At 37.0% G+C, this 12,552-nt stretch overlaps 1 protein-coding gene across 12 annotated transcripts in view; it reads left to right on the top strand.

Annotated features, from left to right (window-relative positions):
• The window catches only part of ADNP (activity dependent neuroprotector homeobox), a 30,399-nt gene continuing 17,847 nt past the window's right edge, over positions 1-12,552 (top strand). For 2 of the 12 annotated variants that reach the window (XM_026077842.1, XM_026077027.1), the window contains exons 1-5: positions 1-50; positions 2,359-2,482; positions 7,596-7,754; positions 9,062-9,107; positions 10,248-10,554. In XM_026077842.1, coding sequence (XP_025933627.1) covers positions 9,069-9,107; positions 10,248-10,554 — 346 coding nt within the window. In that variant the 5' untranslated portion in view covers positions 1-50; positions 2,359-2,482; positions 7,596-7,754; positions 9,062-9,068. Of the gene's footprint in view, positions 51-212; positions 237-2,358; positions 2,483-3,187; positions 3,275-4,099; positions 4,368-4,433; positions 4,455-7,369; positions 7,475-7,595; positions 7,755-9,061; positions 9,108-10,247; positions 10,555-11,337; positions 11,610-12,552 lie in introns of those variants that run through there. The other 10 variants (XM_026077507.1, XM_026077331.1, XM_026077414.1 and 7 more) reach the window with 10 other exon arrangements.

Below are 12,552 nucleotides of genomic sequence, written 5' to 3'. Positions count from 1 at the left end.
GATAGAAGTTACCAGTTGTCAGAAGATGCCCATTAGCATTTTCAGAATTGGTATGTGTCACTTACAGCGGTATATTACAACAGCATTTTAATTAAGCATGGAAATAATTTGGCAGTAAAGTATTATTTGTTAGGTGTTTACCAAACTGAACTCTACAGTTACTGAATTGATCTTAAATTAGAAGGGGATGCCAAATGAATTTCTAGATGAATGCAAGCACAAATTCTCTGTGGAAGGTAAGTTGTGCTTTTGACAGACAGTAGTGTGAATAATAGATGATTATCCCCAACCCAGCTTTAGTACGCCATAATAATTGTAAATATAGAAAACGAGCATTAACATTTTAAAGTAGCGTTTCTGGAATACATAACTGTATAAGAACCATATTGGTAGTCAAAATTCATACAGTCTGAAATGTGTATTTTATAACTTCTTATTAAGATGGCAGCTGATTGGAAGCTTGATGTGAAGAACAAAATAATATTTGGATAATAATAATAATTGGAATAAATGATTTAGTGGGAGAAAAGAAAAGCGCTGGCTAATGTGTTACTGCACTTGTTTGGGGAAGGCTGTAAATAAGATTTAGTAGCTAGATAGGGAATGTATCGATATTTTTTCAGAAATGGGAAGTTATCTCTTCAGTAGTTGAAGTAAGGTTGAGAAAGGCTAAATTTATACGTCAGGGATGGACAAAAACAGTTTTAGATATGAGGATGATCATAGCCTAAAGTCTCCAGGACTTTAGTACTAAAAGGGAAACACATCGAGTAGCTGTTTGACTGAAATTGTTCAGCTGATTGGTGTGGTCCACAGGTAGCACTTGATCTTCATCTGGATGGGCAAAGATGGGGTATTTTTTTTTTCAATTATTAGTTCAACAGAATTTGTATTTAAATAATGCTACATTTTTGGGGAAGGGGGTTTGAAATGCATGGAACCTGCTTATTTAAAGCAATAACAGCTGACCATGTCAGACTGCAGCTAAACAAGCATTCGATTGTTTTTGATTATGTTAAATTAAGATCTGCTCTATGAGCAGGGTTTTTTTGTGTTTTTTTTGATATATCAGGTGTGGTTTGTATTAACATAATTGTAACAGTTAATCATTAATGTGGAGGTAGTTCTGCTTATATAAGTATGTTGATACAAGTATATATATCCTAATAATAGTATAAACTGTGGAGATGAGAATGAAGTGTATTGCTGTAAAGATAATTTAATGAAAATAAGTATATATGCATTGGAAGAAAAAATCCTGGTTATGTTAATATAGTTTAAAAAAAAATAATAGTACTTTTCGTAAGTGTGGAAGGTTTGTTTTGCCTGACCTGACATGTTTGGGGGAAAATGCACTTTCTTTCCTAGTCAGGATGGCCAAATTGACTTGTTCATTTTGAGCTTTCAAGATTTACTTTAGATCTGGTATAATAACATAATAAATGTTCTAGATCTGAATAAACAAGACATTTTCAGAGAGGATGTAACTCTTATCTACCTGAGGACCACGTGCTTCAAGGAGAAAAAAAACCCTGTATTGTTCAGAACTAATATTGAAGGCAAATATGAGGCTCAAATTTAGTGTCTTACTCTTACTTCATGTTAGTACTTTTAAATGTGAATGATGGTTGATGGTTTTGAATAAGAGTGGAATAAATATCATTTTTTCCTGCAGTGAGTTGCGTTCAGTTAGCACTATTTATATCCTTATTTTTTAAAAAAACTTGGCATTAAAGATGGTTTGGATGAAAACTGATACTGGCTGTTGAGTCCTAAACCTGTGTAATTAACTCTGTGAACAGATCAGACCTGCAAGTTCTTGGCTATCTAGCTCAGGTGGCAAACTGTTTCATTTAAAATGTACTTCTGAAGTAGTATCTAAAACACTTTCCAAGAAATAGAAGTCATAACTGTGCAAACAGCCTTTCCACTGAGGTCAAACTCTCGAGTAGCACCTTTAGCTCATCGAGTCAATTAAAAGTAGGAAAGGGCAAGCTCTCAAGCCTGGCTTCCTTGTTTGATGGGTGTTTCTTCCCCACTCCCCACCCCCCAACCACGCTTCCCTCTTTCAGGCTTCAGCTTTCGACGTTCTTTCTTTCACCCTTTCTTACCTCTTCTGTGTATTGCTTTCTGATGTGACTCTGGATCTGTTAGTTCTTTGCTCATGCTGCAGCTGGGCCAAAAAAGTTGTTACTGATGCAGATTCATAGCAGCAACAGTAAGGGGGGCAAAATGTCTCTTAAAATCTAAGTAGGCAAAATACTTGTCTTAAAATGCATTTTTCTAAGAAGTGAAACATAAGTTTGTGATTCTTTTTTTTTTTTTTCCCCCTCTATTCCTGCTGCTGCTGCTATGAAGCCTTTTGAATATCGAAGGTTCCTGAGTCAGTCCGAAGACAGCAGTAGCTGAGGTGGATTAACGCTGGAATGTAGTCAGGGACTTGGAACGCTTGGGAACTATGCTTAGACAGAAAGGGAAAGAGGTAAGAAATGTGGAGTGGTAAGACTAATTTTAAGCTCATGTTCACAGACTTTACCCAATCATATAATGCTAGCATTTGTACATAGGGTATGTGAAGAAGTAGTGCAAAGGAAAAACAATCAGAATCAGCCTACTTCACAAGCTATTTTTACATTTTAAATACTTAGGTGCTAGCCAGTTGGCGGGATCACTTCAATATCTAATATATCTGCTATCTGAGAAAAAGTGTATTGGCAGAGTTTTGGATGAGCTTGTAAAAGCATTTGTATGCTCTCTTTTGTTTTGTTGATTTGTTCTGCTACTTAACAGCATGCAGGCAATGCATTTTACTAGTTAGAACACACTAACGATGCAGTTTCACAAGTGGTTTAAGTATATCTATGTCCATGCTGCCACCGAAAGTGGTGGTACAAGCCCCGCTTCACCTGCCACCTTACTTGTACCAGTCCTAGCACTTCTGTTTGGATGGGTGGAGGAACTGCTCTATCTGAAAAGGTCTCATTTTCTTTTGGATCAGTTCTCTACTCTGGCTGCTGCACAAGTGCTATTGCTGACACAGTTGATGGTATCGGGAAAACATGGAAGGGAGAAGATAGGACTATTTTCGCTTGCAGTCAAGTCTTTGATTGCAGTTTCACAATTGGTGTAATCCAGTCATAAATTACATGCGTATTGATTACATGCTTTGTTCTTGCACATTTTACAGAGACTCTACTACTGTTTTTGTGAGCTTTTTGGATTGAAAATTTCAAGATGATTCTTGGTCAATTTAACAGTAACTGCGAATCATGAAGTATGCTTATATTTCCAAAATGATTTTTGTTTTGGGATTGTCCATGTTTAGCTACAATCCAGATGAGGATTACTTTGGAAATTGTAAAGCATTTTCATGCAGCCTTCTTTTCTGATCATTGAAGTGTGGATATCATGGTGTAAGCAAATCATATCCTTTGTGCTTCAGTGATCTGTGATCTTGATTTTAAATTGCAGTAAGATGTGCAGGTTTTATTATGTTTCAAACAAAAGTCTTTAAGTAATGGCCCTAAACAAGCATGACAGTCATACTGAGCATGTATATTACATATTGATTTCACTGCACATATGTAGATGCATATAAATGTTTATCTTTGGAGATCTTGAATAGTCACAAAAGATATTAAGATGGCAGTAGGTGTGAAAGCCTACTTTTTGAACTGCTAATGTCCCTAATTTAAAACTTCCTATGCACTGAAGTATAACATGCCTTAGAGAATGGATGTACTTTAAAACTGTGTTTCAGAATGCATTGTAGATTGCCAGAATTGCTGTGTGTTTTGTCATGTGTGTTCAAAAAAACCTTCTTTAGAAAACATTCAAATTTAGTTAAGTAATCCTTTTTTTCCCCTATCTTTCAGTCTATGTGGTCAAATAAAATGTATAGAAAACACAACAAAAAATCCCAGTAGAGTGTAAGGGTGTAAGGCAGCAGATTATTCACCAAGAAATTAGGAATTATGGTTCCCAGAGCAATCAAAATTTGGTCATCCTGTATTTGATATTAGGGCACAAAAATTATACAGTGTATAAAACTTGCACTACTTAACAAAAGTTGATAAGGAAATAGTTAATTCCTTTACAGTTATGCAGTTAGTATACACACCCAGCAGATGGAGCTTCTGGCACCAGTGGAAAATTCCAGAAATCAAGCAAGAATGAGAAGTGTGTGAATGACTTAGGAGATCCCTGTCTGCTGGACTGCAGAAGATATTTTTTTAACCTTTAAAAAAATGAATGGAAAGTAAGAAAGATCAGCCGTACTGATTCCTGTCACTGGAACCCTGGTCGTCTTCCACTGAAGTCCTTCCTCTGTGATGGGATGTTGGAGCTCTTAGTGCAAGAGTCACCAGGTTGAAGCTAGGCAGTAAACTCCAAAAAATCCGAGATAAAACAGAGAATTTCATAAACCCTTGCTGAAGATTGCTGTTTCTGTGGTTGTATGCATGTTAACTTTTCTGCCTAAGAATTTCCTGCAAAGGGATTTTAAGCGGGTTTTTTTAGTACCAGATTTTAGATGAATTTGCCATATCCCCACCCCCAAAGGAATATTTACATAGTATAAAAGTCAAAAAAAGGAGGACAGCCTACTAATTTCCAGGAAGGCAGGGTGAACTATCCTTTTTCTGCTTGTTTGTTTGACACAACTTGATTTTTTTTTTTTTTTTTTTAAGATAGCTGACTTAACTAATCTCTGAAGTGATTTTTAAATCCTCTTTTTATAATCTTTTTTGATGAAGGGACTTTTCAGAAATAGTTTAACTGTGAGAGGAGAGTTGAGGGTCGTTATGTACATAATGCTGTAAAAGTCATTAAATGGATTGACCAGATACTGAAAAACAATTGTAATTTCCTTCAGTTCCAGTTATCTTAGTTTTAAAACTAATGTCAGATTTTATTTATTTATTATTTTTTTTAAGAGGGTTTGATTTTTGGTTTTCAGTTTGCATCTTTCTAAAGCTCCTAGCCCTTTTTTGAATATAGTTACAAGTTAAAGGACCATCAGGCCTGGGGACTTGTGCTCAGTGATGTGCTACCTTAAGCGTGTACTTGGTGCTGCATCCAGCATGGCAGCTGTGCACACAGCATTACCTAGTTGGAGTTAAATGTGCTTAGGCATAAGTTAGCTTAAGACCATGATGTTACACGGCCAAAAGCTTGGTGTTGCAGATGCTTGAGCTGATGAGGATGTAGGGGTGCTCTGTGTTTAAAATGTCGCTATGAGAATCCTGTGCATGCTGTTACAGCCTTCATCCTAGGATTATAGCAGACTTGAAAAATGTAGCATTAGTTGTCTGGCATTTCAGATGTGCTGTGTGACTGTAAATCTCATTACCTTCACAGGAGAAGTGGGTGCACAGCCCCTCTGAAAATTAGGCCAGAAATTCTTGAATATGGAGGAGAGAAAAGAGTCCAAAGAAGAAAGAGAAAACAGTTGGTGTAAGCCAGTGATAGCTGTGGTGGGAGTAAACTCTTCAGTCAGTGTAGGGGGGGAGATATTCAGGTGCAGTTCTTACCATCTGAAGGAAGTTTTTGTCAATTTTTGGTTCTCCCCAGCTTCTCTGTTCTGGCTTCTTCTGCCTGATGTTTCTGCTCCTGTTATTTTTGATCTGCTTACTCTCCCTTGTGCCATCTTTCTGCTCTCTGACCATCGCTCCTCCTTGCTCGAGTGTCTTGGAATTCTCAGGTCCCAGAGTCCCAGCCGCCACCTGGCCACAGGGGTAGACTGTTATTTTCCTCTTATGAATATAAAGTATTATATAGTATCATTTAACCTCCCTATGTGAGAGAGGCTGTAATTTCTATTGCTGTGGGAACCATAGAGTTTTGCTTTATATTTTTTTTCTTGTATTTTTAAAAATCTCACTCATGTTGTATTAACAGCCTTCTGTGCAAGTCTACTTTCATGGCTGGCTTTTTAGAGCACACTACTGAATGCAATTAACTAGGCAAGTCATTAGAAGCAGAACTTACTTTAAATGCAGTTGGAACAGGGAGTCTTAAACAAGCAAAAAAACTAACAGTGTTACTTCATTGAGCTGAGGAACATGCAGCTGCTGTCATCTCTGATAAATGTTATTATGTTGCACTTTTATATGTAAGCCAAGAACTTCTTTAACTTAAAATACTAGCAAAATGAAGACTAAGGAAAAATAACTTTGGATTATACAAAATCAGAAAAATGCCAGAAGCTGGGTGATCCTGGTCTGCAACGCAATGCAGGGATAACATATTCAGTCTTTGGGAGGCCCAGTATGAGATAAAGTACTTCCCTGTGCTCAGTATTCATATCTTCAGACTGATGCACTAATTGTCACTAACTCACTATCAAGTGAGTTCAGTCCTCATCTAGAAGTGTGCTTTCTGCAATGAGGGTTCAGTGGGGGAGAGGTAATTTGGGCTTGGCAGAGATAGAGGGATGCATTTTCCTTCCTAGCTGGAAGATAATCCATTATGAAGGATACATAATTTTCTTCCACCAAACTTTTTTCTAAAATAAGATAACACATCATTCCTGTGTACTTGCAGATGTGACCAGTGGTCTTGTTAAAACACATGCAGTGTTCATTTTTGCCTCAGAATGTGAGTTTTTTTAAATAATATTATCTTTTTAAATTTCTTAAAACATTTTCATATTATCTGTTAAAGCCATACTTGCTAAAGAAAAGTAATCTCTACTTCAAGCTGTGGATGCTCTCAGTCTAAACAATCGACTGAGATAAAAATCTAACAATTTTAAACTATAAAAATCTATTATCTGGAAAACTAATAAGTGACTCAACAAATGTTGCTTTTATAAACTTTAGATTTGGTTGTTCCTGACTTCATGATGCTGAAGTTGTTTGTCTTGTGTTTCCAATCTGTCCAAAACTGATTTTCCATTGGGAGTTGAAGAGGTATCAGGCGTCTTCCTCTAGAAACATAATCATTTACATGCCATTACCCCAACAGTTTACTTCAGACCCTCCTGCTAGCAGCTATGTAGCTGAAAACTTTCATCCGAATACTTCCCAAATGAATGTATTTCCTTAGGGTTGTGGCTGACAGCCATGTCACCTGTTTGATCTCCCACGGCCTTGTAAGTTAAGGTGGGGCTGAGTGTGTATGTGAACCTTCTAGGAAAAATTACATGTACAAGGAAGTGTTGTTGATACAGTGTACTTTACCTATACAGAGTGCAGCTGGACTACAGCTGTGCTGCAGGTACTAATAGTTCAGGTGAGATGTAAACTGAGGCCCTAACCATTTATGTCAAAAGCTTCTGTGAAAGGTGAATAGGAGCACTTGTCTTGGTGTCCTGCTGGATTTTTGACTTGAGTAACTTGATTAAATTCTGAGTGTCAATATTCCTTAGGTAGCATCACCTAGAGGAATCTGTTTAAACCATAAACCTGCTAAGTTTCTGCAGCACTGTTAACCTTGCTGGATTACACTTCACAGTAGCTCCGTGTCAGTAAAGGTACCGTATATGTGGTTTATAATGAGCTTTGGAGTCCTTCACAATGAAACGTACTTTATAAATGTAAGATTGCCCTTATTACATTTCTTATCTCTTGTCTTTAACGCTTTGTTTTGTACAGCAGGATATGATCCTTCTTCTATGTCCGGGCTTTGGCCTCACACAGTAGGTGTAATATAATCGCTGAGGTGGGCGTTCTGGAAGGAGAATTATTTTTGGAGGCTTTTGCATGAAACTTGTCCAATGAGTCTGAGACGCCCAAGCACCATTAATTTTGGAGGTAAATGCCTCATAATATATACTGAATAGAATGGGAAGAGTTAAGATTTTCATTTGGTGAAGTATGGGCAAAAAAGTAGTTGAAAGGATAGTTCTGTTTGCTTCTGACATTTGGACACTGCGCTTAAAGGAACACCAACTTGAACTCTAGAAAAATTGGGGGTGAGGGAGACACTGAGCTTCAAATCTCCCTGGCAGCTCCACTGGATTGTAATTAGTTTCCTGGTTTAAATTTTTTCCCCTCTCTTTTGGTTTATTACGACCAACAGAGGCAAAAGTGAAAGATAATTTTGACTACAGGAGAAATGGTAAGACTGCCTGAAGTACTGTCTCATGTTGAAATAACCTGGGAAGAACTTGTGACTTGTAATATGAAAGTTAAAAGACAAAAATGTAATTTAAGTTGGATGTCCCTTTAAGTTATTCCTTGGATTTTGACATTTCTAATTTGAATCACAATTTAAATGTTTAATTTTGGAAGTTTAACTCAAATGTTTTTATTGAGATATTTTCTATCATTTGTGTATAAATTGGTCTGTCAAAGTGGGCTGGAATATGTCTAATGGAGGGGAGGGAGGAATACTGTAGTTAAACAAAAAAGCCAAAAGAAAAAAAAACAAATGAAAGAAAATACAACAATTACTTCCCAAAAGGATTCTAAAAAAATGACAGTTTTTAAATGTCAGTACTTGCCTTGGAAAAAAATCATTTGCATGGAATATATGATTTAATTTAAATTTTATTCATAATATTATTGTTGGAGCAAAACCAGATTACCAGTAAAATCGTAAAGATAATGTACGTTTAAAAAGTTAAGTTTGATACAGTAAACAACGGTAATGTAGTATTGGCACACAGCCAGTAGAGAAATTAAATTAAAGATGTGCAGTGTCTGAGTTGCACTGGTGATGTTGATCCTGGATTTTCATTACTTCCTGATATCAGTGATAGCTGTTATTGAGAAATATTTAATATTTTAAAACAAGCTGTCTAGCAGACAGATATTTCATACTTTTTAATTGTTATTTTTAGCAGAATCTGAATTTTATGCACTAACCTGTTACCAAACTGCATGCATTTTTATATGATTATGCTGTGTTTCACTTTGCTGCAGCCCTTCCCTTTTAGTGTTATCATGAATATTAAGAAATTTGGTTTTGAATTACTAGAATGAAAAATGTGTGATCATAAGACATACTTAAAGGCAATGGAGTAGAGTAGTGGGTTTAAGTCAAGGGGGAGGGATATATTACACAGGGAAAAAGCAGGTTTTTAGAATAAGGGTTTGAAACATTGCTTTTTCTGTAGGAAAAAGATGGAGTATTGCATGCTGGGAACAAGTGCTTTCCATAAGGTAGCTAAATTTTAAAAGTACATTTGTTTCATTTTGTTTTAGGCTTTACTTAAGTATCCTATTCTAATCTAGTAATTTTGTCCTTTCTGCAGTTTTCATTTTGATTAGACATCTGCAAAACTCTCTTCTAAACAAAAACTCAAAAAAAAACCCTGGGCCACAACTACAGCTCAGCATACTTCTGAAACTTTGCTCAATGTGTACAGAAGAGTATTTAAATATTAGTAATAGCATAAATTTTGTCTGTGGTCTGTTTTGTTTTCCGTTATTCTGGAAATGCAGATATTAACCCTGATAAGTTTAAAGATGCGAATGTGTTGGATGACTAAAGAGAAATGACCAAAAGCAAAACAATTTGTTAAATACAGGTAGACTTGATTGAAATGTCTTTAAAAACAAAAACAAAAAAAACAGGATTGCTGTCGGCAGAAGCTCCCAGTAAATAGTCAAATTTTTTTTCCTTTGTTCTTGTGAATACTGCAAGACATAACATATGTAGAGAAAGTTTGAGTAGATGAGTCACGACTTCATTAACTGCAGTTAAATGTTTTGGCCTGGTTTCCTGGGGAAACAAAGCTTATACAATTTTTCAGATTGTGGCTTGTCTCTTATTCCCCTCCCCCACCTCTGAAAAAAGTTGGCCAATAGCACCCAAATTTGATAGAGATGGAGGTCTGAAAAGATTAAAGCAGAAGAAATGAGTTGCGTTAAATACAGACCTCCAGTAAGAGCAGACACTAGGATTTGAACACAACTGTTTCCTTCACAACTCTCTCCTGTCAGCCTGTTCTTTCAATTGGACGTGGCAGTGCCAAGCGGCCGCTAAAACTGTGGGAGAAGTTGTAAGGGGGAGGGGAGAGAAATCCTGCTGCCTAGGCCTGGGATTTAGGGGCTTGACTTTCCAATGTTGGATGTGCGCCGACTGCTGAGGTGCCAGTTAGGTGGTGTGCACAGAGCTGAATGTACCAGCTTGCCTGTCATTATCTAATGCAGAGCTAGCAGAGGGTTATGAAGGAAAGAGAAGCAGCAGCAAATTATCTTGGCTTAGCATTTGAAGTGTTGAGCTCCAAATGAGAGTTGTTGGTGCCTGACTGAGTGCATGTATAGTATGTTATTCCATGGAATACAATATTATTACAGGTACAGCAGCAGCTCATGATGCCCCGTAAAGCTTTTCTTTCCCAGAAAGAAAAGCAGGCTCGTGCCAGGGAAAGGGATATGTTAAAAAAGAGGAGGAGGCGACAAGACTATCTCAAAAGAAGCGTGGAGCCGCAGAGAAATACAGAAACAATAAAATGGCACAGGGATGATGAGAAGAGGAGAGAAAATGAGCAAGTTAAGGACAAAGATATCAAGAAGCGGTGGAGACAGGATGAGAGAGAACGACGAAGGAATGTGGACGCTATGAATTGGCGCAGGGAAGATGAGAAGAGGGAAAATGAGCGAGGTAAGGACCAAGAAGCCAAGAACCAGCAAAGAAAGGATGAGGAGGAGAGGGGAAAAGAACGACGAAAGGATGGACCTTTTGAAGCAGCAGAGGGATGATGAGGGGGAGAGGGAAAAGGATAGAGTAAGAACAGTTCCATTTTATAAGCATGTGCAGAAATAACAGAAAATATGCGTGTCATTTAGTTACAAATGTATAAGAAATGGGCTTTCATGAATTACAGTTCTTGCAGAGCTAATTATGTTAATAGCACTTACAAGATCAATCTGAATATAGATGCATACAAACTCAGAAAGTCACAATGGGGTAGAGAAGGCTGGGTTTACACATTGCTTTTGAAGTTGTCTGTTTTGCACACATGCTCACACCTAATACTTTCTTGAACAGTGTAGTTGGTAATACTGTGTTTCAGATCACCAAGAAGTTCAGGTTTTCTCAGTCTTCATGATATGAATAAATGACAGAATTAGGAAGGAAAGGGTCAACCAAATGTGTTCATGGGAGAAGGTAAAACAGTGAATTTTTTCATAATGTGCCCAAGAGGTGGTTGTCATATCGCATCCCCAGTTTTTATTCCAAGAGAGGTTGTGTTATGAAAGTTGTAGAGAAGTGTGAATTTCAGAGTACTTTAGGAAGTACTCAGTTCAAGAGATGTGTATTTCAGCATGGTTAGATCTAAAGCGTTGTCATCTCAAAAAATTTGTAAAATTGACAAACAGGAGATGTTTACATAACAGTAGGTAGACACATTTTAAAACTGCATTTTTGTTAAATTTTATACAGGACTTCTTTTATCTGGAGTTACAAAATGTTTTGCAATAGCCATAAAACCGGAGCTGTGGGCTTATGAACTGGCAACAGATTTATACTGGGTGACAGTCTAGTTCTTTGGAGTACTCAGACTCTCATCAGCTGGAAATCTAAACCACTTTAGAAATTAGAGCCCTTGGAGTAAAAAGGATGGTGCCCCTGTCAAACACGATGGCAGTTTGCTCCTATCTTTACAGCTGGGGATGTTGCATCTTCTTGGAAGATTGAGCTGCTTTGCCTGCAGGGTATTCGCAATAAACGTTGGGGGAAGGGGTTGTCACACTTAATCATTGGTGAAATAGTGCCTCTTCTAAACAGTAGTAGACTTTGGTATCTGGAAATCAGAAACTGATTCAGTTGTCTTCATCTTTTGAATTTTCTGTCTTTAACATTCAAGTTAGGACTAAAGAACTACACTAATTCTTTAACTCCACAAAGGTGTTTTGGCACTCAAAGGTGTTTGGAATAATCAGCTGCGATGAGGTAACCTGGAAGAACATAGCCATAATAACAGTGAAGGGTTGTGTTGTTAATATTAACAAGACTACTAACTCCTATGTGGCTGTGTACTTCTAATTTTTTTTATTATTCTACAAAACCAAAATGCTCAGCCTATGGAATGTGCATAAGGCATATTTTTTTCTAGTGCTGATTGTTCCAAATAATCCAAAAAATGAGGCTAAAATTTTTAGGGGGAAGGGCGAAGGGTAAATGTTGCTTATTTGAAGTAACTTCATGTATTTCATTGTGAAGGAAGAATGCTTTCATTAAATGAGTTACCAGCTTTCTATCTCTATGTTCTTGCCAGTATAAGGATTTCATTACAGTCCTGGGAACCATTAGCTTGTAAAACAGAGTATCACTGTGAATTGATAAATGCATGTCAAGAAAAAATATATTTGCTTTCAGGAGTCTGTCTTTATTCTGTCACTTCTTTCTCTCTTTTCTTTCTTTTTTGATTTTCACTTATTATTTGCTAAGAAAGTTTTGTCTTGTAGTTGTCCTTTTCTTGATTGACCACGTGTTCCAACTGATCTCTTCCCAGCTCTGTGAACTTAGCAGAGGAACTTGGAACTGCGTTCATAAAATTCCCAAAGGAAATAAATGGAATAGCCAGATAATGGTATTAGAGGAAGAATTGGGAAGTTATTACCAATGTTGACATCACATACTTTTTTTTTTTTTTTT

Source organism: Apteryx rowi, unplaced genomic scaffold (genome assembly GCF_003343035.1).
Source record: "Apteryx rowi isolate R43461 unplaced genomic scaffold, aptRow1 scaffold_0, whole genome shotgun sequence".
Lineage (NCBI taxonomy): Eukaryota > Metazoa > Chordata > Aves > Apterygiformes > Apterygidae > Apteryx > Apteryx rowi.
The sequence above is the reverse complement of the archived record's forward strand: the minus strand, read 5'-3'. Positions and strand labels throughout refer to the sequence as shown.